General features: G+C 43.7%; 1 protein-coding gene across 1 annotated transcript; it reads left to right on the top strand.

Moving 5' to 3' along the window:
* The first annotated feature begins 441 nt into the window (after window positions 1–441).
* On the top strand, window positions 442–24,819 carry LOC135525130 (monocarboxylate transporter 4-like). Its single transcript, XM_064952870.1, has 7 exons — window positions 442–514; window positions 16,974–17,252; window positions 20,085–20,228; window positions 20,311–20,447; window positions 20,640–21,107; window positions 22,559–22,739; window positions 24,061–24,819. The coding sequence occupies exons 2-7, from the start codon at window positions 17,030–17,032 to the stop codon at window positions 24,312–24,314; spliced, it is 1,407 nt and encodes a 468-aa protein (XP_064808942.1). The 5' UTR covers window positions 442–514; window positions 16,974–17,029; the 3' UTR covers window positions 24,315–24,819.
* The last annotated feature ends 609 nt before the right edge of the window (window positions 24,820–25,428 follow it).

The raw sequence follows: 25,428 nt of genomic DNA, 5'->3' as shown, positions 1-25,428 counted from the left end.
GACTGCAGAATTTATTGTGCCGTTGTGATGCAATGATGCTGTCGGACTGATCGAGGCATGAGCAGCAGCTACGTAGGCAGCAAAGTGGGCAGTAGCTACATAAAACAAATATAATAATAATAGTTTCTTTTTTTAATTGCATGCGCAGAAATCTTTTTCCGACTAGCACTTGAACGCTGCAATATGCAGCGTTCAAAACAACTGGGGACTCGGAATTAGACATTTCCGACCTCAGTGCGTTCAAAAAAACAGGGAACTCGGAAAAAACTAGTTCCGACTGGGAAAAATGTGTTTTAACGGTCATCCAACTCGGAATTCGGGCCTCTTTCTAGAGCTCATGGCGTCATTATTTGACCTTGTATATATGTCCGTGTTCCCAGTTGTTTTGAACGTGGCAATTAGTCACCGCAAATGGGTTTCCAGAAAATCGCAGCCGTGCAGAAATAAATACTCACATGAGGAGGCGTGAACGCATGGTCCAGACCAGAAGACGTTACAGACAAAGCTTCGTCAGGTAAGAACAACAGGTAAAAAAAAAATAAACATTGGCATGATTAAAGTGTCATACCCGTTGATAATTTTGTTAGACAGCTGTAATTTAAGCACCTCTTTGTTGCTTTATTATTCACAAACTCCCATGGGATAATGCTGCTTGTACACTAGCCTGAGATCAAATGTGCCTTTGCGTGGTTTCAATTAAATAGCCTGTCGGCTATACTCAAGGGCAGAGAAGCACACCGAGTTGTGTTTCCATGGAAATTAGCTTCCTAAATATGATAGGCTATAGTTTAGGTTACGACACTGACTGGAAATAAATATTAATAACATGTATTTGTGTCTGCCTGCAAATTGTCCCCTTTCAAAGTTATGAAAGACTATTTCGAGACTGTTTTGTAGACTATTGTCGCAATATTCACAAACGCTAATAGCCTAATACTTGCTGATGTATGTTCTGTAGCCTACCTTCTATTTTGTTGGGAATGCGAGATCAAGTGTGCTTACGTGTGGTCTCAATTAAATAGCATAGATTATATGGCGGAGAAGCATGGCGCAGTTGTCTTTAACTTCCTATATGATAGGCTATGTAAAGGAATATTGATAACACATGTATTTTTCCTCTGCTTACAAATTGGCCTGCTCCTAAAATTACATTATCCCCTAACTGTGCTTTCAAACTTAGTCAACCCTATTGGCTGATATAGCTCAATAATACTGCTTAATATAATGTGTCACGTGAGAATCTCTGGTATTTTAACCTATTTCTTAGGCCATTTTTGTGTATTTGGATTTTGAGTAGGGTGGCAAAATAGCTGGGAACAGCATACCCCTTGCTTCAATACTCGTGGTTTCATTACACTACACAAGTTATTGGAAGAAGGTGTCTTCTGTAAAAGGGGGGTTTGTTAAGAGCCCTGATGCTAAAATCTGAACCCTGCTTACAGTAAGGGTTTGGAAGCATAAGGAATAAGAGGAAGATGAATACCTATGTAAGAATGCTGTTTATTGACTATAGCTCAGTATTCAACACCATAGTACCCTCCAAGCTCATTATTAAGCTCAAGGTCCTGGGTCTGAACCCCGCCCTGTGCAACTGGTTCCTGGACTTCCTGATGGGCCACCCCCAGGTGGTGAAGATAGGAAACATCACTTCCACTCTGCTGATCCTCAACACTTGGACACCACAAGGGTGCTTGCTCAGACCCATCCTGTACTCTGTTCACCCATGACTGCGTGGCCAAGCACGCCTCCAACTCAATCATCAAGTTTGCAGACGATACAACAGTAGTAGGCTTAATTACCAATGATGACGAGACAGCCTACAGGGAGGAGGTGAGGGGCTCTGTGAGTGTGGTGCTTGGAAACAACCTCTCACTCAATGTCATTAAAGGAGATGATTGTGGACTTCAGGAAATAGCAGAGGGTGCATCCCCCTTATCTTCATTGATGGGACTGCAGTGGAGTAGGTGGTAAGCTTCAAGTTCCTTGGTGTACACATCACTGACAAACTGAAATGGACCACCCATACAGTATGGTGAAGTATGCGCATCAGAGCCTCTTCAAACTCAGAAGGCTAAAGAAATTTGGCTTGTCACCTAAAACCCTCACAAATTTTTACAGATGCACAATTGAAAGCATCCTGTCGGTCTGTACTGCCTGCAACCGCAAGGTTCTCCAGAGGGGAGTGTAGTCTGCCCAACGCATTACCGGGGGCAAACTTCCCGCCCTCCAGGATACCTACAGCACCCAATGTCACAGGAAGGCCAAAAAGATATTCAAGGGCATCAACCACCTGAGCCACTGCCTGTTCATCCTGCTATCATCCAGAAGGCGAGGTCAGTAGCGGTGCATCAAAGCTGGGACCAGGAGACTGAAAAACAGCTTCTCTCTCAAGGCCATCAGACTGTTAAATAGCCATCACTAATATTGAGTGGCTGCTGCCAAAATACACACTGGCTCGATCTCTAGCCAGTTTAATAATAAAAAATTGGATGTAATAAATGTATCACAAGTCATTTTAAACTATGCCACTTTATATAATGTTTACATACCCTACACTACTCATCTGTATATACTGTACTCTATACAATCTACTGCATCTTGCCTATGCCGTTCGGCCATCACTCATCCATATATATTATGTACATATTCTTATTTATTCCTTTACACGTGTGTGTGTGTGTGTGTGTATAAGGTAGTTGTTGTGAAATTGTTAGATATTACTGCAGGGTCGGAACTAGAAGCACAAGCATTTCGTTACTCGCATTAACATCTGCTGTTGAGCCTTCACCACGCTGTCTGTGTGGGTGGACCATTTCAGTTTGTCCGTGACGTTTACACCGATAAATGTAAAACTTTCCACCTTCTCCACTGCTGTCCCGTCGATGTGGATAGTGGGGTGCTCCCTCTGCTGTTTCCTGAAGTCCACAATCACCTCGTTTTGTTTTGTTGACGTTGAGTGTTCGGTTATTTTCCTGACACCTCACTCTGAGGGCCCTCCTCACCTCCCTGTAGGCCATCTGGTCGCTGTTGGTAATCAGGCCTACCACTAGTGTTGTCTGCAAACTTGATGATTGAGTTGGAGGCTTGCATGGGTGAACAGGGAGTACAGGAGAGGGCTGAGAATGCACCCCTTTGGGGCCCCAGTGTTGAGGATCAGTGGGGTGGAGATGTTGTTTCCTACCCTCATCACCTAAGGAAGGCCCGCCAGGAAGTCTAGGACAGTTGCACAGGGCGGGGTTGAGACCCAGGGTCTCGGGCTTGATGACGAGTTTGGAGGGTACTATGGTTAAATGCTGAGCTGTAGTTGAACAGCATTCTTACACGGGTATTCCTCTTGTCCAGATGGGTTAGGGCAGTGTGATTGCGTTGTCTGTGGACCTATTGGGGCGGTAAGCAAATTGGAGTGGGTCTGGGTTGTCAGGTAGGGTGGAGGTGATATGATCCTTGACTAGTCTCTCAACACACTTCATGATGACGGAGGTGAGTGCTATGGGGCGGTAGTCATTTAGCTCAGTTACCTTCGCTTTCTTGAGAACAGGAACAATGGTGGCCCTCTTGAAGCATGTGGGAACGGCAGACTAGCAGCCAGCTGGTCTGCTCATGCTCTGAGGACGCGGCCTCTGGAGGCAGCCTTGCGAGGGTTAACACGTTTAAATGCTTTACTCACGTTGGCTGCGGTGAAGGGAGAGCCTGCAGATTTTGGTAGTGGATTGTGTCGTTGGCGCTGTATTGTCCACAAAGCGAGCAGAGTTTAGTTTGTCTGGGAGCAGGACATTGTGGTCCGCGACGGGGCTGGTTTTCTTTCTAACAAACTAGTTTTGGCAAGTCTGTTAGGACATCTACTTTGTGCATGACGGAAGCAATTTTTCCAACAATTTGTTTACAGACAGATTATTTCACTTATAATTCACTAATCACTCCAGTGGGTCAGAACTTTACATGCGTTAAGTTGACCGCCTTCAGACAGCTTGGAAAATTCTAGAAAATGATGTCATGGCTTTAGAAGCTTCTGTTGGGTTAATTGACCAAATTTGAGTCAATTGGAGGTGTACCTGTGAATGATTTCAAGGCCTACCATCAAACTCAGTGCCTTTTTGCTTGACATCATGGGAATATCAAAAGAAATCAGCCAAGACCTCAGAAAAAAAGCATAGACCTCCAAGTCTGGTTCATCATTGGGAGCAATATCCAAACGCCTGAAGGTACCATGTTAATCTGTACAAACAAAAGTACGCAAGTATAAACATCATGGGACCACTCAGCCGTCATACCGCTCAGGAAGGAGACGTGTTCTGTCTCCTAGAGATGAACGTACTTTGGTGCAAAAAGTGTAAATCAATCCCAGAACAACAGCAAAGGACCTTGTGAAGATGCTGGAGGAAACGGGTTCAAAAGTATCTATATCCACAGTAAAACAAGTCCTATATCGACATAACCTGAAAGGCCGCTCATCAAGGAAGAAGCCACTGCTCCAAAACCGGCATAAAAAAGCCAGACTACGGGTTGCAACTGCACATGGGAACAAAGATTGTACTTTTTGGAGGAATGACCTCTGGTCTGATGAAACAAAAATAGAACTGTTTGGCCATAAAGACCATTGTTATGTTTTGGAGGAAAAGGGGGAGGCTTGCAAGCCAAAGAACACCATCCCAACCGTGAAGCACGGCGGTGGCAGTGTCATGTTGTGGGGGTGCTTTGCTACAGGAGGGACTGGTGCACTTTACAAAATAGATGGCATCATGAGGGAGCAGAATGATGTGGATATATTGAAACAACACCTCAAGACATCAGTCAGGAAGTTAACCTCACTAGGGTAGGGGGCACTATTTTCACCTCCGGATGAAAAGCGTGCCCAAAGTAAACTTCCTGTTTCTCAGGCCCAGAAGCTAAGATATGCATATAATTGGTAGATTTGGATAGAAAATACAAAAGTTTCCAACTGTTACAATAATGTCTGTGAGTATAACAATACTGATATGGTAGGCGAATGGGTCTTCCAAATGGACAATGACCTCAAACATACAAAGTTGTGGCAAAAGGAGTGGCCATCACAAAGTCCTGACCTCAATCCCATAGAAAATTTGTGGGCAGAACTAAAAAAGCGTGTGCGAGCTAGGAGGCCTACAAACCTGACTCGGTTACACCAGCTCTGTCAGGAGGAATGGCCCAAAATTCACCCAACTTATTGTGGGAAGCTACCTGAAATGTTTGACCCAAGTTAAACAATTCAATGGCAATGCTACCAAATACTAATTTTGTGTATGTGAACTTCTGACTCACTGGGAATGTGATGAACGAAATAAACACTGAAATAAGTCACTACTATTAGTCTGACATGTCACATCCTTAGGATTACCACTTTATTTTAATTGACCTAAGACAGGGAATTTTTACTAGCATTAAATGTCAAGAATTGTGAAACTGAGTTTAAATGTATTAGGCTAAGGTGAATGTTAGAGTTGAAGTCAGAAGTTAAGTCAATACATTGCATTCAATGCTAAAAGATAAGTGTCAAGGTATTGTCTGAGTCTTTCAACAATATACCCATTGCAGCTTTATCACCACTTTTTGCTGTGTGTCTGTCCTGGGATGGAAAATGTCCGGGTCTTATTTTAGGAGAGCTGATAGTCGGGGCTTGTGGAATGCTGCATTGTGCGTGTGGGGTCGGGGCACACTGCTATAGAGGGGTGAGGCAAGTGGAGAAGTATGTGTGTTTGCCTGTTGGTTGGGAGCCAGGCGACTACACGTGACACAGGAGTAGTTCATACGGTAGACATGCATGCGTGCACACCTCCCGTCCCAATTCAGAGTTACAGGCACTTGGCTACAGATGCAATGCTTTGAAATGTGATGACTACTTTTGATTAGTCTTTAATCTTTTTACGAATTATGCAGTGTTGCTGGCACAAAAAAGGCTTGCTGAATGTGTTGGTGGCAAAATATAATTTGTCTAGATTTTTGCCAGATCTAGTCATAGGTTGTAGATATTAAAGAGTTCTTACTGCCAGTTATCTGACAACTGTTCTGCACTGGATCTCAATCTGACCTCAGCTGTTATAGATGCAAATTTATTCATATGACAACCCTTTCTGATGTAAATGCACGATAAAGTCCATTCTGAAAAGCATCTATCAGTATTTTGTATCTTCAGTGAGGAAGTACCCACTCATTCAGATGTGACATGCACATTTATGAGTGCTGGTCATGAGTGCACTATGATCACTCTGACAACGTCTCTGACAGCTCTGTTCACCACACCACTAAAATATTGTGGGGAGTACAAGGATACCTGTGTGCTGTATTTTGTTTTTCCACACTCACATGTTGAAATTGACCCAGGAAATATTGGCTGGGCCAGAGGGAGATGGCCCAGACAAGAGACGTCCCCAACCCCTCACACCAATAGAAAATCCACAAACCAGCAGAGCGCTCCCCAGCAGCACAGCTCTGGGGCCTGTACACTCCGCCCCTGCATCTGTTTCCTGGTCTTCCACATTACCTGTTGGGGCAGGCAAAAATGTCAATTTACTAGGCAGTCCCTTCACCTGTTGGCTAAGCTTTACCTAGGGCCTCCAACATATAGGTCCAGAGTCAGCCCCAACCCTAAGCCTGTACAACATCCACCAAGGACAGAAAACAACCCTTACAGCCTGGAACAACAAAAAAAGATGCTTCACTTGTGGCGAAATCTGCATGGAGCCTTCACCGTGTGCTGCCACTTAAAAAAAAAAAAAATGGAAATCTGCGCCCAAAATTACCGATTTCTGATTGTTATGAAAACTTGAAATCGGCCCTAATTAATCGGCCATTCCGATTAATCGGTTGAACTCTACTGTGAATAATCCCGCTATAGATAGATCAGCAATACTCTTCTCTATGGGAGGTTTATACACAGAGCACCAACATCCTCTCAGAGAAAAGCCAGGTCCCATCTGTCCCATTGCCCTCAGCCCATGCAGATGGTCTTTCTGAGCCACCTTCAGCCATTGCGTACAGATTTACACCCAGCCACTTCTTGCAGGTCACCCTACTTAATGAACCCCACTCACAAGCCTGGCCCACAAGCAACAGAGGTCAGCACACTGTTCTGGGTGAGTTGGTTGTGAAGGAGTGGCTTCTCCATTTATCCATGCTCCTGCCTGTGAAACATCTCTGAACAGCCCCCCCCCCCCCCACACACACACACACGCACAATAGAACAAAGTAATGGCTGACATCGACCTGCTCAGCATCCAACAAGAGCAAGTGCCTGTCGTACTGCTCTCCTCAGAACAGCCCAAACAGTGTCTCCAGCACACCCCACTGCTGGTACAGAACTCTGTGCAGCTTGTATACAGAAAGCTTCCACTCTGGACTCTGTGACTGCCAGCCCTTGGCCCCCCTCATGCAAAGGGAGGTCTAACACTGCTGCGCATGTCCAGTGTTGACCAAAATACATCTGCCTGAAACCTCTGCAGTGGCTTGACGAGACTGTGGGTGTCCAACACCATCAGCCTGTGCCAGAGCATTGAAGCGGCTAAGTTGTTAGCGACCAGGACCCTTCCCTGAAAGACGGTGACAACAAGTATGGAGTCTTCAGATCTCAGACAAAGTTCCTCAAGTTTTATCCCCCTCGGCAGGTAACAATATGACATATTCAAAAGATTAACAATAGATGGCGAAGTCAAGGATGGTTCCATCAGTGGTGAAGTTTTCCCTAAATCAATGCATATGACAAATCCAGAACCAGCAAAAGGACCAGCTGGCTAATCTCTTGAATATTTCAGGTTATTACCTTCCCGAGGGAGATTAACTTTGCCTGCTGGTGGTCGTGGATGAATGGGACAACAATGTGTCTCAGAATCTCGTCACGGCATCTCTGTGCATTTAAATGACCATCGATTTAAAATGGAGTTGTTCATTGTCTGTAGCTTATGCCTTCCCATACCATAACCCCACCGTCACCATGGGGTACTCTGTTCACAACGTTAACATCAGCAAACCGCTCGCCCACATGAAGCCATACACACTGTCTGCCATCTGCCCAGTACAGTTGAAACCAGGATTCATCTGTGAAGTGAACACTTCTCCAGTGTGCCAGTGACCATCGAAGGTGAGCATTTGCCAACTGAAGTCGGTTACGAAGCCAAACTGTGGTTAGGTCAAGTCCCTGTTGAGGACAACGAGCACGTAGATGAGCTTCCCTGAGGCGGTTTCTGACAGTCTGTGCAGTTGTACAAATCCAGTTTCATCAGCTGTCCGTGTTGTTGGTCTCAGACGATCCCGCAGGTGAAGAAGCCAGATTTGGAGGTCCTGGGCTGGTGTGGTTACACATGGTCTGCAGTAGAACACTGCCAAAGACTCTAAAATGATGTTGGAGGCGACTTATGGTAGAGAAATTAACATTAAATTCTCTGGCGGAAACTCTGGTGGACATTTCTGTAGTCAGCATGCAAATGACATTGTGTTGTGTGACCAAACTGCAAATGTTAGTGTCCTTTTATTCTCCCCAGCACAAGGTGCACCTGAGTAATGATCATGCTGTTTTAATTAGTTTCTTGATATGCAACACCTGTCAGGTGGATGGATTGTATTGGCAAAGAGGAATGCTCACTAACAGGGATGTAAACAAATGTGTGCACACAATTTGAGAGAAATAAGCTTTTTTGTGTGTGTATGGAACATTTTTGGGATCTTTTTATTTCTCCTCATGAAACATGGAACCAACACATTGCATGTTGCATTTTTGTTCAGGGTATTTTGTAATGGACACAGTGCCACCTTTTCGATAACAGCTGCCGGCAAAATGCGGTACAGCCCATGCTCATGGTTTTCTCAAAGGAAGTGAAATGATAAGCCACAAGGACTTTGCTTGTGAGCATGCACGCTGCAAATGACATGCAACTAAGTCCTTGAATATTCTCTTGTGGGTGCCTTTTCATTATTTGGATTGACACTTGTTGTTTGTAGCTAACCTCAGATGGACTATATGGCTTTTTTTATTATTCTAACTTGAGATCTGAATTTTCACAGCAATGTCCCATTGACATCAGTGAATGATTGAGGTGAAAGTCTGACTTGTGCATCACATTCTCATCTCACCTCGGTATAAAGTGAGGTGCCCTTTTTTTGTTGAGGAAGCTGCTGCTAATATTTATGTGGGGGGGTCTTTTCTGCAGGGTGAGCGCACTGGACAGGATTTCTTCTTGTGTTGATTTACTGTTGACTCCTTGGTGCAGACAAGCTGTCCCCTCTCTCAGAGAGCATCACCTTATCCACATACACGCGCAAAAGCAAACTCTCCTATATCATGCTGTGTGAGAGAAGAGAGCAGAGGAGACGCACTCAGTAAGCACTAACTCGGCAGACCTTCTCAAGGACATTAAACTCTGGGCAAATATGGAGCCATGCACTTAGCCAATATCTGCGGCCTTTTTATTAGTGTCCTATAAAAATAGGAACCTATACAGTACGTAACTATTTACCAGAGGTTGTCATAGTTGCTACACAAAATTGTTACCCCAAATGAATGCATGGGACCAGACTGCTACAATAAGACATTGAACCTTACAGAAAATCTTAAATGATCTTACCTAAATGACATGGGGCCAGATAATATTTCTGATATCTAGCCTAACAAGTTAATGATTGTGTAATTGGGTGATTCTCATAACCTTATTAAAGTTTTTTATTTTTTAGTCTTTAGCAAATTGAGTTACAAAACCATGATGCATCTGCAAAAATCAACTATCATTCTGAGGACTAAGATGTCTAGTTTTTGGGAAAGTTCAATTAAAATACTTTTTACGTTGTTGCCTGAAATTTTGTACATCCCAAATTCTCATTACTGAAATTCGTCCAGATTAAATTCAGGTCATTTTACGCAATTGTATTTTTTTTTCACTCCAACCTAATTTATTTGATTAAAAGATTGTTCATAAGTGGTATACTAGTTGAAGTTTACATTGTAAATAATAAATATTATAGTTTAAAGTCTGTGGACGTGTCTCATTACCAAAACACTTTCAAGTTCCAGTTTGTAAATGGTTTTATTCACCCATGATGCATCATCTAGAGGAGTAATCCTTAGATGAGCACAAGTTAGGTTAATTTATTTGCATACCCTGAGTGTCTAACCCTGATGTGATCCTCTCTTCTCTATTATTGCTGACTTAAGTACACATCACATCAAACTAATAGTGAAACGCTTACTTACGGGCCCTTCCCAACAATGCAGAGAATGAAAATAGAGAGAATCGAAAAGTAAAACATGTAATAATAGATATTCAATTATTAACAGTAACTTGGCTAAATACAAGGGGTACCAGGTAGTTGTGAAGGAGTAAGAGGTAATTGAGGTACAGTGCCTTTAGAAAGTATTCACACCCCTCATTCTACATTATGTTAGAATTCAGCCTTTTATATACACTGCTCAAAAATAAAGGGAACACTTAAACAACACAATGTAACTCCACGTCAATCACACTTCAGTGAAATCAAACTGTCCACTTAGGAAGCAACACTGACAATACATTTCCCATGCTGTTGTGTAAATTGAATAGACAACAGGTGGAAATTATAGGCAATTAGCAAGACACCCAATAAAGGAGTGGTTCTGCAGGTGGGGACCACAGACCACTTCTCAGTTCCTATGCTTCCTGGCTGATGTTTTGGTCACTTTTGAATGCTGGCGGTGCTTTCACTCTAGTGGTAGCATGAGACGGAGTTGACAACCCACACAAGTGGCTCAGGTAGTGCAGCTCATCCAGGATGGCACATCAATGCGAGCTGTGGCAAGAAGGTTTGCTGTGTCTGTCAGCGTAGTGTCCAGAGCATGGAGGCGCTACCAGGAGACAGGCCAGTACATCAGGAGACATGGAGGCCGTAGGAGGGCAACAACCCAGCAGCAGGACCGCTACCTCCGCCTTTGTGCAAGGAGGAGCAGGAGGAGCACTGCCAGAGCCCTGCAAAATGACTTCCAGCAGGCCACAAATGTGCATGTGTCTGCTCAAACGGTCAGAAACAGACTCCCTAAGGGTGGTATGAGGGCCCGACGTCCACAGGTGAGGGTTGTGCTTACAGCCCAACACCATGCAGGACGTTTGGCATTTGCCAGAGAACACCAAGATTGGCAAATTCGCCACTGGCACCCTGTGCTCTTCACAGACAAAAGCAGGTTCACACTGAGCATGTGACAGAGTCTGGAGACGCTGTGGAGAACGTTCTGCTGCCTGCAACATCCTCCAGCATGACTGGTTTGGCGGTGGGTCAGTCATGGTGTGGGGTGGCATTTCTTTGGGGGGCCGTACAGCCCTCCATGTGCTTGCCAGAGGTAGCCTGACTGCCATTAGGTACCGAGATGAGTTCCTCAGACCCCTTGTGAGACCATATGCTGGTGCGGTTGGCCCTGGGTTCCTCCTGGGTTTCTCATAATGTAAGACAATGCTAGACCTCATGTGGCTGGAGTGTCAGCAGTTCCTGCAAGAGGAAGGCATTGATGCTATGGACTGGCCCGCCCGTTCCCCAGACCTGAATCTAATTGAGCACATCTGGGACATCATGTCTTGCTCCATCCACCAACGCCACATTGCACCACAGACTGTCTAAGAGTTGGCGGATGCTTTAGTCCAGGTCTGGGAGGAGATCCCTCAGGAGACCATCCGCCACCTCATCAGGAGCATGCCTAGGCATGGTAGGGAGGTCATACAGGCACTTGGAGGCCACACACACACTACTGAGCCTCATTTTGACTTGTTTTAAGGACTTTACATCAGTTGGATCAGCCTGTAGTGTGGTTTTCCACTTTAATTTTGTGTGACTCCAAATCCAGACCTCTGTGGGTTGATATATTTGATTTCAATTGATAATTTGTGTGATTTTGTTGTCAGCACATTCAACTATGTAAAGAAAAAAGTATTTAATAAGAATATTTCATTCATTCAGATCTAGGATGTTATTTTAGTGTTCCCTTTATTTTTTTGAGCAGTGTATTAAAAAAAAATCTCACCCATCTGCGCACATGCAATGACAGTGAAAACAACATGTTTTAATTTTTTTTGATTGAAAATGAAATACAGATCTCAATACTCACCCGTGAGCTTAGGTGCATCCAATTTTGGTTGATCATCCTTGATGTCACTACAACTGGATTGGAATCCACCTGTGATCAATTCAATTGTTTGGACATGATTTAGAAAGACACCTGTCTATATAAGGTCCCACAGTTGACAGTGCATGTCAGCACAAACTATACCATGAATTCCAAGGAACTGTCTGTATATCTCAGATGGAATTGTGATGAGGCATATATCTGGGAAAGGGTATAAAACTATTTGAAGGGTTGAAAGTTTCCGAGAACAGTGGTGTCCATCATTGGGAAATTGAAAAAATATGGAACACAGGCTCTGCCTAGAGCTGTCAGTCTGACCAAATTGAGCAACCGGGCAAGAAGGACCTTGGTCAGGGAGGTGACCAAGAACCATATGACCACTCTGACAGAACTACAGAGTTTCTTGGCTGAGATAGGAGAACCTGCAAGAAGGACAAGTCTCTACAGCGCTTCAACAATCTGGGCTTTACGGTAGACGGCCCAGAAGAAGCCACTCCTGAGAAAAAGCACATGACCGCACGCCTGGAGTATGCAGAAAGACCAATCATAAGGCAGAAGATTCTGTGGTCTGATGAGCCAAAAATGTAACTATTTGGCCTGAATGCAAAGCACTATGGCTGGCTATAACAAGGCACAACTAATCACCTGTCTAACACTATCCCTACTGTGAAGCATGGTGGTTGCAGCATCAGGCTATGGAAGTGCTTTTCGGAGGCAGGGACTGGGAGTCTGGTAAGGATAGATGGCACAATGAATGGAGGCAAATATGAGATCCTGCTTCAGAGTGCAAACAATCTTAGACTGGGGCAGAGACTTATGTTCCAACAGGACAATGACCTCAAGCAGCATACAGCTTAAGCAATGCTAGAATGGCTTCAGAACAAGAATGTGAAAGTCTTTAACTTCACTAGGGTAGGGGGCAGCATTTGGAATTTTGGATGAAAAGCATGCCCAGAGGCTAAATATGCATATTATTAGTAAAGTTTGAATTTTCTAAAACTGTTTGAATGATGTCTGTGCGTATAACAGAACTCATATGGCAGGTGAAAACCTGGGAAGAATCCAACCAGGAAGTGGGAAATCTGAAGTGTGTAGTTTTTCAAGTGATTGCCTAGCCAATATACTGTGTCTATGGTGTCAGATTGTTGACATATAGTGGAAGCTCAGTCGTTAGAACTTTGTTTCAGACTTTTACTGTGAATGGGGAGCGAATATGAGCTGTTTGAATCAGGGGTCTGGCTGAAAGCCATTAGTTTTGTCACGTGTGCGGCTGTGAGCGCAAGCTCCGTTCCTTTTCATTTCTAAAGACAAAGGAATTGTCCGGTTGGAATATTATTGAAGATTTATGATAACTGTAATAGAACTTTGACTTTTCGTCTAGACTTTGCTCGCGGCTTGTGCATTTTTTTTTTTACTGGACTAAACACACGAACAAAAGAGGTATTTGGGCATAAATTATGGACTTTATCGAGCAAAACGAACATTTGTTGTCTAACATGGAGACCTGGGAGTGCCATCAGATGAAGATCAGTAAAGGTAAGTGATTAATTGAATTGCTATTTCTGACTTTTGAGACACCTCTGTCAGGAAAATGGCTGTATGGTTTTCTGTGGCTAGGCGCTAACCTAACATAATCGCAGTGTGCTTTCGCCATAGTCTTTTTGAAATCTGACACATCGGTTGCATTAAGGAGAAGTTTCTTTTAAAAGAATGTTAAACATTGATATATACAAGTGTTTATGATGAGTATTTCTGTAATTTGATGTGGCTCTCTGCACTTTCACCGGATGTTTGTTTGAGACGATGCATTTCTGAACAACGTGCCAATGTAAACAGATTTTTGGATATAAATATGAAATTTATCGAACAGAACATGCATGTATTGTGTAACATTAAGTCCTATGAGTGCCATCTGATGAAGATCATCGAAGGTTAGTGATTAATTGAATTGCTATTTCTGACTTTTGTGAGCCCTCTCCTTGGCTGGAAAATGGCTGTATGGTTTTCGGTGACTAGGCGCTGACCTAACAAAATCGCATGGTGTGCTTTCGCAGTAAAGCCTTTTTGAAATCGGACACTGTGGTTGGATTTACAAGAAGTTTATCTTTAAAATGGTGTATAATACTTGTATGTTTGAGGAATTTTAATTATGGGATTTCTGTTTTTGATTTTGGCGCCCTGCCATTTCACTGGCTATTTTCGAGGTGGGACACTACTGTCCCACTTGTACCAGAGAGGTTAAGTTGCCAAAGCCCAAATTTGAATCCCATTGAAAATCCGTGGAAAGATTTGAAGATTGCGTCTCACTCAAGAGTTTGAGGAAATCTGCAAGGAAGAATGGAATAAAATCCAGATGTGCAAAGTTGATGCAGACGGCTCAAAGCTGTAATCACCTGCAAAGGTGTGAATACTTATGTAAATTAGATTTCTGTATTTCATGCGGTTGGATGCAAAGCAGATGCCATACCAAGTGGTGATGCAGCCAGTCAATATGCTCTCAATGGTGCAGCTGTAAACTTTTTGAAGATCTGAGGGGTCCAAGCCAAATCTCATCAGCCTCCTGATGGGAAAGGGGCGTTGTCGTGCCTTCTTCACGACTGTGTTGGTGTTAGACCATGATAGATCCTTACTGATGTGGACACCGAGGAACTTAACTTTCAACCTGCTCCACTACAGCCCTGTCGATGTGAATCGAGCCCCACAGTGGAGGTGTCTTAATACCCATAAAACCTAGCGGTCAAACAGGAAAATGTTTCCAATTGTTTTTTTCCACCATGCATTTTCCCCATAGGGGATTTTAGAACAACTTAAAATAAGGGCTGTGTTTTTGTGTAGGCTTACCCTGACGCATGACGTATTGATAATCGTGTAAGTCTCTCTCGGACAAGGTGACTTTAATCAATAGATACGGCTCTATTTACTCTAATTTCAAATGCTAATCAGCATCCAAGTAGACATTATGCAGGACTACAAATCCCTGCACGTCCTCTTTAGCTGACACCATTGCTAAAAGGTTTTGTGTACATTTTTTAAAAACTTACCCAAGACATTTCACAGATTTGTCAATTTAATTAAATGTAGCCAATGTATTCATAACTACATTTAGTAAACACATACGTTTAATCCAGAGATTCTTACCTTTGCCTTGATTCGGCAGTCTCATCCAGAGCAACATGGCATTTGTAGTTCTGTATGATATAGCCACATTAGCAGCTCATTGCATTTCATTTTTGGGGGGTAAATACAGGCAAATATATCTATCAAAACGTCACGCCAAGGTAAGCCTACACGAAACGCAGCCCTTATTTTAAGTGTTTCTAAAATCACCTTTGGCGGGGACACAATTATGCTAGAAAAATGATTGGAACCATTCCCCTGTTTTGACCGCTTCGGGTTTAGGGTATTATGACTCATATTCTGGTACTGCAAACTTAATGATGGTTTTGAAGTCATGCGTGGCCACGAAGTCGTGGGTGATTCGGACTACAGGAGGGGACTAGGCACGCACCCCTGAGGGCCCCCTGTGTTGAAGTTCAGCGTAGTGGATGTGTTGCGTAAACTCAACAACTGGGGGGCGTCCCATCAGGAAGTTCAGGATCCAGTTGTAGAGGGAGGTGTTCAGTCCCAAAGTTCTTAGCTTGGAGGGCACTATGGTGTTGAACGCTGAGCTGTAGTCAATGAACAGCATTCTCACGTACTGTAGGTGTTCCTTTTTGTCCAGATGGGAAAGAGCAGTGTGGAGTGCGATTGAGATTGTGTAATCTGTTGGGGCGGTATACAAATTGGAGTGGGTCTAGGGTGTTGACGTGAGCCATGACCAGCCTTTCAAAGCATTTCATGGCTACAGATGAGTGCTACGGTCATTTAGACATATCTTGGCATTGTTCTTGGGTACTGGGACTTTGGTGGTCTACTTGAAATGTAGATATTACAGACTGGGTCAGGGATTTGCCAAATGGAGGGTGAGGGAGAGCTGTGTGTGTGGAGTCAAGGTGGTGGTGATTTTAAAAAGATTTTTAACTTTAGTTGCGAAGGTGACATGCTTATAGAAATGAGTTAAAACAGATTTCAGTTTTCCTGCATTAATCACTGGTAAAACAGGAGCGCTGCCTCTTGATGATCATTTTATTTATGCTTATGGCCCAATACAGCTTGTTGAGTGCAGTCTTAGTGCCACTTACTGCCAGCATCGGTTTGTGGTGGTAAATGGACAGCTACAAAAAATATAAAAATTTGTATGGTCTACAGCTTATCATGAGGTATTCTAACTCGGGCGAGCAGAACCTCAAGACTTTCATAATATTAGAGATTGCGCACCAGCTGTTAAGCTACACACACTACCCACTTTGAGCTTACCTGACGGTGCAGTTCTGTCCTGCCGATGCATAGAAGAAAAAAAACGCTAGAATATTGTCCTTGTTCAGCCAAGTTTACGAGAAACATAGGATATTACAGGTCTTCAGGTCCCGTTGATAGAATAGTCTCCAACAGAGCTCGTACAGTTTGTTCTCCAGTGATTCTACATTCATCAGTAGAAGAGCGGGTAGAGGCGGATTATTTACTCGCCACCGTAGTTTCACCGGGGTACCTGGATGTCGGCCTCTGTCTCTTTCCTTTCTGAGTGTGTAGTATTGGGACCTGGTCCGGGGTGAGCAGTATGTCCTATACCGCAGACTCATTGCAGTAGAAATCTTCATCCAGATCAAGGTTAGTGATCACTGTCCAGAAGCTCTTTTCGGTCAAAGGAAACGATGGCGGATACATTATGTACTAAAAATGTTAAGATCGGTGTCAAAAAACACACAAAATGGCAGAATTGGCCGCAATAAATTCCACCGCCATTCTTTTACAAATCATTCCTCCCTTGTTTCTTTTTCTCTCTCAGTTCTGACCCAAGTTGACGGAACAGACGGTTGAGGGAATCTCCTAGCAGAGAGGATCATGGGAGGAGCCGTGGTAGATGATGAGCCTAGTGATGTCAAGGCACCAGATGGAGGGTGGGGCTGGGCAGTGCTCGCCGGGGGGTTCGTCATCACTGGGTTCTCCTACGCCTTCCCCAAGGCCGTCAGTGTGTTCTTCAAGGAGTTGATCAGGGAGTTCGGAGTGGGATACAGCGACTGTGCATGGATTTCTTCTATACTGTTGGCCATGCTCTACGGCACAGGTGTGTATATGTGTGTGTATATATATATATATATATATCACACACATGTATATCACACACATGTATATCACACAGGAATTTGCAAGTATATCCAACAGAAGTGTTTTCTCGATGAGCCAGTACAAGGAAAAAGTGCAGGAGATTAGAGAAAGTGTCAGATCTGGGTGTTACTGCCCCCGGAGTCTACACAATTTAGGCAGGACCTTTTTATTAATAATTGTATCTTTATTTTACCAGGTAAGTCTCATTGAGATTAAAAATATATTTTACAAGGGAGACCTGGCCAAAATAGCAGCACACAAAGTTTAAGATTATATATTTACAACATAAAGCACACAATTATCACATTAAGCAGGAGGTTAGGTGCATCTAGGGGCCAAACCATTGATAGCCCCCCACTAACTGACCTCGCAAACACCCCCGCAGCCCCCAGATAGCATATGTGACTCACCATCTGGGTTTGGTCTTATGTAGCAAAAGTTGAAATAGAGCTACACATGTTATATCATACACTGCATTTGAGGAACAATGGGAAAGTAATTGTCAAAATTAGAAATTTGAACACATCATACGCCATTTGATTTTTTTTAAATGTATGTACAGGAAATGAGCTTTGAGATTTGCTTTAAAAAAAACATTTTTTATCAGCATCAATCAGGAATGAGTAGGGTCAGCTATACCGTAAGGACCCCTTCATGTCATGTAGTGCAACAATTACCTGTAAAGTTATCTATATTTTAAAAGATTTAAACAAACAATATTGGAATCACCATGGTCTCAACCATAAACTGTCAATTTATATTCCTGATAGAGTAAGTTCAAATATGTTACATTTAATTATGTTTAAGAATCATTAAGCAACTGAGGGAAAAACAAAATTGCTATTGTGTACACCACTTGAAGTGTCATTTGTGTCTAACGTCAACTCCGTCAGAGTGCTGAAAGATCTGAGAATTGTTTTTATTGGGGATTTTCAAATGATTGTATTGAACTGTCTCATGTATCCTAACCAGTCAGGCTTCAAGATGGATCACTCAACCAAGACTGCTCTCCTCTGTCACGGAGGCTCTCTGCACTGCCAAAGCTGACTCTCTCTGTTCCACGTACTCTCACTAGTGGTCGTCTAAAACCGAGCCTTGGGGGACATCTCCACTTCTCTCCATACACCAAATCACTCGTCTCTCATAGCTTCACATGGTCTCTCCTATAGTTGCTATGCTCATGACACCCTTTTCTCCTTCCCCTCTTCTGACACCCAGTTGGCAACACACATCTCTGCGTGCCTGGCAGGTGTTGGGCCGACATATCAGCTTGGATGTCGGCCCACCACCTGAAGCTCATCCTCGACAAAACAGAGCTGCTCTTCCTCCCAGGGAAGGCCTGCCTGCTCCATGACCTCCATCACGATTGACAACTACCGGTGTCCCCCTCCCAGAGTGCAAAGAACCTTGTTGTGACCCTGGACAACATACTTGTCGTTCTCTGCAAACATCAACGCAGTGACTCTCCTGCAGGTTCATGCTCTACAACATCTGTAGACTTGGACCTTATCTGACACAGGAAGTAGCGACGTCCTAATCCAGGCACTTGTGATCTCCAATCTGGACTACTGCATCTCTCTGTTGGCTGGGCTCCCTGTTGTGCCATCATACCCCTGCAACTTATCCAGAATGCAGCAAGCTGCTTGGTGTTCAACTTTCCCAAGTTCTCCCATGTCCTCCTACGGAGCAGCAAGAGGTACTGCCCCTACCTACTTTCAGTCTATGCTCAAACACTACACCCCAACCCGAATACTCTGACACCTCTGGGCTCTTGACAATCCCACCCTTATGGAAGGGCAGCTCCCACTCAGCCCAGTGAAATCTCTTCTCTGTCCTGGTACCACAGTGGTGGAACTGCCCATCTTTCAAAAACATCTGAAACCCTACCTCTTCAACCCAATGTGTGTTCTGTCCACTATTTACTCAGCGCTGGGTTGTTTTTTTTTAAGTGTAGAATTGAACAATCAATGCCTTTTTTTAAATACTTTGGGCAATAATTGTAAAAATGAAATGCCTTTTTTATGGTATGAGTTGAGAGAAACCCAGTTAGTCTTTCTGGCATCCCTGAGCTATAAAACGGCACATTTGTCTCTCTGCACCATGGCACAAAAAATTATCTGAAATCCTGGTGTGTGGACCTTGCTTGGACCTGTGAAACTGCACTACGCCACTGCCCCTACTTCCTTTTCCACCATAGTTTTTTATCTTTAAAATCATTCAAAGAGTCGTGCTCCTGTAATTTCATGTCCTGTTGTAGCTCGTTCCAATTGGAAGGGTCAGAACTATTTTAAACATTTTTTTAAACCTGCTTGTTCTGGCCTTATGCACAGTTCTGACTGTGTTTAACAGAAATAGCACACAAACAAACAATTGGACCAACTGGGGACATTTGTAGTCCCTATGAGGTCAAATGCTATTTATAGGGGGTTTAGGGTGAAGGTTAGAATTAGTGTTAGGGTTATAATTATGTTAGTTGGGTGCTAGGGTTTTATTTTTATTTTACCTTTATTTAACTAGGCAAGTCAGTTAAGAACAAATTCTTATTTTCAATGATGGCCTAGGAACAGTGGGTTAACTGCCTGTTCAGGGGCAGAACGACAGATTTGTACCTTGTCAGCGGGGGTTTGAACTTGCAACCTTCCGGTTACTAGTCCAACTCTCTAACCACTAGGCTACCCTGCCACCCCAACAGGCTAGGGTTAGGGAAAATAGGATTTTGAATGGGACTGAATTGTCTATCCCCACAAGGTTAGCTGTACAATACTCTGTGTGTGTGTCTGTGTGTGTGTAGGTCCACTGTGCAGTGTGCTGGTGAACAAGTTTGGGTGTCGGCCAGTGATGATGGTGGGAGGGCTCTTTGCCTCCTTGGGAATGGTCCTGGCCTCCTTGGCCACCAGTATCATACACATCTACATCTGTACTGGAGTTATAACAGGTTAGTGAATAAATACACACATCTACCTTTACTGGTGGGCACACATATACACACTTTAAAAAGTTTTCCCCCTGTCTACCAGGTCTTGGCCTGGCGCTGAACTTCCAGCCGTCTCTGATCATGCTGAATCGTTACTTTAGTGAGAAGAGGCCTCTAGCTAATGGACTATCTGCTGCTGGGAGCCCTGTGGCCCTCTGCTGCCTCTCTCCTCTGGGACAGGTACTAGACCTCTTCAGTTTCCCTATCTGCAGTTGTAGATCAGTATTATGATTTAGGGAGAAGCATATGAACACAATGAGCGACGTGTGCTACTCTGAAGGATTAACGACACAAAGTGGAAGTTGTATGCTGTGTTGGCGGCATATCAGAGTTACGGCTCATTAATGTTTTTCTTCATATTTCTCCCCAAAGGTGCTGCAGTACCACTATGGCTGGAGAGGTGGCTTCCTTATCCTGGGGGGCCTGCTGCTTAACTGCTGCGCCTGTGGGGCCCTGATGAGGCCCCTGGTGGGCCCCAAGAAGCCCCAGGACCAGGAGTTGCAGGCTGTGGGCGACGCAGAAAGAAAGCTCAAGCCTAAGAAAAAGCTCCTGGATTTTAGTGTATTTAAAGACAGAGGTTTCCTCATCTATGCCATAGCTGCGTCCATCATGGTACTGGGCCTTTTTGTGCCGCCCGTGTTTGTGGTGAGCTATGCCAAGGAGATGGGGAATGAAGACACCAAGTCTGCCCTCCTCCTCACCATCCTAGGGTTCATTGATATCTTCGCCCGCCCCACATGTGGGCTGATTGCGGGGATGAAGTGGGTCCGGCCAAGATGTGTGTATCTCTTCAGCTTCGCCATACTCTTTAATGGCATTACCGATGTGATCAGCTCACAGGTAAGTCTGGAACTAGTTTTTATTGATATTATTTGTATGGATGGATGTATTTCTATGGGATGTAAATGATACATAAACAGGATTTAATCTGTGTTGTATCGTTATTACATTCCTGTATTGACACATAGTGTATGTGGAAACCTGCTTGTCGAACATATTATTCCACAATCATGAGTATTAATATGTATTTGGTCCCCCCTTTGCTGCAATAAGAGCTTCCACTCTTCTGGAAAGGCGTTCCACTAGATTTTGGAACATTGTTGCCATGAGCATTAGTAAGGTCGTGCACTGATGTTGGGCGATTAGGCCTGGCTTGCTGTCGGCGTTCCAATTCATCCCAAAGGTTTTCAATGGGTTGAAGGTCAGGGCTCTATGCAGATCAGTCAAATTCTTCCACACCGATCTCGAAAAACCATTTCTGTATGGATCTCGCTTTGTGCACGGCGGTATTGTAATACTGAAACAGGAAAGGTCCTTCCCCAAACTGTTGCCACGAAGTTGGAAGCACAGAATCATCTAGAATGTCATTGTATGCTGTAGGGTTAAGCTTTCCCTTCAATAGAACTAAGGGGCCTGGCCCAAACGATGAAAAACAGCTCCAGACCATTATTCCTTCTCCACCAAGCTTTGCAGTTGGCATTGCATTGGGGCAGATAGCATTCTTCTGGCATCCGCCAAATCCAGATTTGACTGTCGGACTGTCAGATGGTGAAGTGTGATTCATTATTCAAACATGTTTCCACTGCTCCAAAGTCCAGTGGTGGCGAGTTTTACACCACTCCAGCTGACACTTGGCATTGCATATGATCTTAGGCTTATGTGCAGCTGCTCGGCCATGGAAACCCATTTCATGAAGCTTCCAACGAACAGTTCTTGTGCTGACGTTGCTTCCAGAGGCAGTTTGGAACTCGGTAGTGAGTGTTGCAACTGAGGACAGATGATTTTTACAAGCTTCAATACTCTGTGACCCTGTTCTGTGAGCTTGTGTGGCCTACCACTTCGCGGCTAAGACTTTGTTGCTTTTAGACGTTTCCACTTCACAATAACAGCACTTACAGTTGACCAGGAAAGCTCTAGCAGGGCAGAAATTAGACAAACTGGAAAGGTGGCATCTTATGACGGTGCCATGTTGAAAATCACTGCTCTTCAGTAAGGCAATTCTACTGCCAATGTTTGTCTATGGAGATTGCATGGCTGTGTGCTCGATTTTATACACTTGTTAGCAACGAGTGTGGCTGAAATGGCCGAATCCACTAATTTTGAAGGGGTGTCCACATAATTTTGTGTATAAATAGTGTATTATTGTGGACTCTGCAGCCTTCGAGACCCGGAGCTATTGTATCCATAGAATTTGAATGATTAATCAGTCATGGTTTGTCATCAGTAATTTCTCTGGTCATATTATGTTGTTGTGAATTATATAACCAAGGGTGTTTCTTCTCTTTTGGCAGGCGACAGACTACCCTGGTCTGGTGGTGTTCTGTATCTTCTTCGGGCTCTCTTACGGGATGGTGGGGGCGCTGCAGTTCGAGGTTCTCATGGCCATCGTGGGCACAAAGAAGTTCTCCAGCGCTTTAGGGCTGGTGTTGCTCATGGAGGCTATTGCTGTGCTGGTGGGACCACCTGGAGCAGGTCAGTACACAGGGAGAAGGATTGGGTTAGTGTTAGGATTAGGGTTATGGCTAGGGTTGGAGTTCAACCAGGCTGTGGACGTGAAGTTGGGGTTCAATCAGGCTGTGGACGTGAAGTTGGGGTTGAGCCATAATGTGGATGTGACGTTGGGGTTGAGCCATAATGTGGATGTGACGCTAGGGTTGGGGTTGAGCCATAATGTGGATGTGACGCTAGGGTTGGGGTTGAGCCATAATGTGGATGTGACGCTAGGGTTGGGGTTGAGCCATAATGTGGATGTGACGCTAGGGTTGGGGTTGAGCCATAATGTGGATGTGACGCTAGGGTTGGGGTTGAGCCATAATGTGGATGTGACGCTAGGGTTGGGGTTGAGCCGGGGTGTGGATGTGAAGTTGGGGTTAAGGTTATGCTTACGCTTACTACAAGATCTACACACACGTAAGATTTGGAGTGTCAATGTTGTTTTTTCTAAAAGGCCTTGTAATACACTCTGGCATTTGACACTTTTTTTTTTTTTTACTACCTGAAAATTGAGACATGCCGTATTCTTTCTTCTGCAGCCATGGGGCAGTGTTGTCACTTGCTTCCTTGATCTTATTTATTGGCTATTCATCAGTTGCCTATTTTGCATTGATAACAAAATCATCTCAGCGACTGTTCAAACAGTAAACCAAACAACAAGAATCCACCCAAAAAGGTGTTTTTGTTTTAGAAGTAATAAATAGTGATTACACACTATTGTGAAATTGTAGAACCTGCTGTAGCCAACTAGCTAGCCATGTGCTTTTGTCTGCCTGACCAAAACATGACTTTCTATTTTCAGCTGATTATGGGACTGGAATACACAAGCAGCATTTCAAACTGGGATACTGTTTTAGGTTTGACCAGCAAACATAAGAATATTTGTCAGGGCATAATTGTAAATTATAAATCTGATTTAATTTCACATGAAGATGTGGGAAGCTAAAAAGGCTAGCTTGCTCTATTTTTTTTTGCCTCCAAAAATCCATGTGGACTTGGGAGTTATGGATACTCTTCCAAAAAAAGATTGGTCAGAGTGCAGTATAACTGCAGTATGCTACAAATAACTTCCCCTTTGTGTTGTTTTTACTGCATTAATTTAGCAGTGTAACTGCAGTTAGAGTGCAGTCGACTGCAGTTTCGAAACTGCATTCTTTTGTAATGTTAGGGTTGAGCCGGGGTGTGGACATGACATTAGGGTTTTGAACGAAGTCTTCAAACAATCAAAGCCAGTATAGACGTTTTAGCTGGTGATAAACTGAGTATCCCTTGAATGTATAATACCTCTCCTCTCCCGTAGGTCGTCTGCTGGACGCCACACATAACTACATGTACGTGTTCCTGCTGGCTGGCTGTGAGGTCATTCTGGCCTCCATCGTCATCTGCATGGGCAACTTCCTGTGCATCAAGAAGAAGCCAGATGAGCCTGAGGCCCATGTAGAGAATGGAGCCCCCATAGAGATGAAGCTCAACAGCCTGTTGGAGGCAGAGGGAGGAGAACATGAGAGGGCACAGCCGGCGGGGGTTAGGGGTGGTGCCGCAGAGGCAAAATAGGGAGTGGAAAAGAATGGAGGGGTGGGAAACCCAGAGACAGCTCTGTGATGAAGGGAGATTTGTTAATTGATTTTTAAAGAGACTGACAAGCTTTTATTAAACACTACCAATTGGGATGAACATAAGAATACACACGCTGGCGGAGGGAGGGATGAAGAGAAGGATGGATTGCATTGTGTTGTATGCTTTAATATACACAGCAAATTGGCCAGTGTTACCTTGTGTCTTTTCAGGGTAACATTTTTGTTTTGATTCTGGAGTAAAATTAACTCTAAGGGTTAAATTGACACTGAGTGGTGTAATAGAACCCCAGTGTCTGTTAGTAACCGATGTTGTGATCCAAAACCATGACCATGTTTCCCAGCATGCTCAATGCAGGCGATTTAAAAATATAGATTTTGTGGGGTGGGAGGGGTTGTACATTGATTAATGTTGTGCTACTCAAATATAAATTCCATACATTTTTCTAAACTAATCCAATGTGTTACTTGATGTATTGCACACATTACTGAAATGGTTGTCCAGTTTAAATGCATTCGATACTCTCATGTTTTAGTCTTCCCAACCCTGGCAGTCATTCTGAATAAAAGTTGAGTGAATACAAATTCCTAATGTTGATGTTCCCACTCTGGCTGAATTCCAATTGGAATTACACATTACTTTGCAAGCCATCATAAATGTGAATTTCAGGCCTGATGTGGCCTGTAAACAATGTGTTTCTGGACACTGTATTGGGGTAAAACTAGTCCCTCAACATAAGGCCTTATGAAGTATGTACAGTGGGGCAAAAAAGTATTTAGTCAGCAACCAATTGTGCACGTTCTCCCACTTAAGATGAGAGGCCTGTAATTTTCATCATAGGTACACTTCAACTACGACAGACAAAATTAGGGGAAAAAAATCCAGGAAATCACATTGTGGGATTTTTAATGAATTTATTTGCAAATTATGGTGGAAAATAAACTTTTGTTATTGACCAAATACTTATCTCAATACTTTGTTATATACCCTTTTGGCAATGACAGAGGTGAAGGCTTACAGAAAACGTTTGACAAGGTTTTCACACACTGTTGCTGGAATTTTGGCCCATTCCTCCATGCAGATCTCCTCTAGA

The sequence above is a fragment of the Oncorhynchus masou genome, chromosome 31 (assembly GCF_036934945.1).
Source record: "Oncorhynchus masou masou isolate Uvic2021 chromosome 31, UVic_Omas_1.1, whole genome shotgun sequence".
Lineage (NCBI taxonomy): Eukaryota > Metazoa > Chordata > Actinopteri > Salmoniformes > Salmonidae > Oncorhynchus > Oncorhynchus masou.
This window is presented reverse-complemented; position numbering and strand designations above follow the sequence as displayed.

Coding starts and splice junctions, on each gene's coding strand:
- LOC135525130 (XM_064952870.1), top strand. CDS start 17,030: ATGGGAGGAGCCGTGGTAGATGATGAGCCTAGTGATGTCAAGGCACCA. Junction 17,253..20,084: donor GGCCATGCTCTACGGCACAG/GTGTGTATATGT, acceptor GTGTGTGTGTAG/GTCCACTGTGCAGTGTGCTG. Junction 20,229..20,310: donor CTGTACTGGAGTTATAACAG/GTTAGTGAATAA, acceptor CCTGTCTACCAG/GTCTTGGCCTGGCGCTGAAC.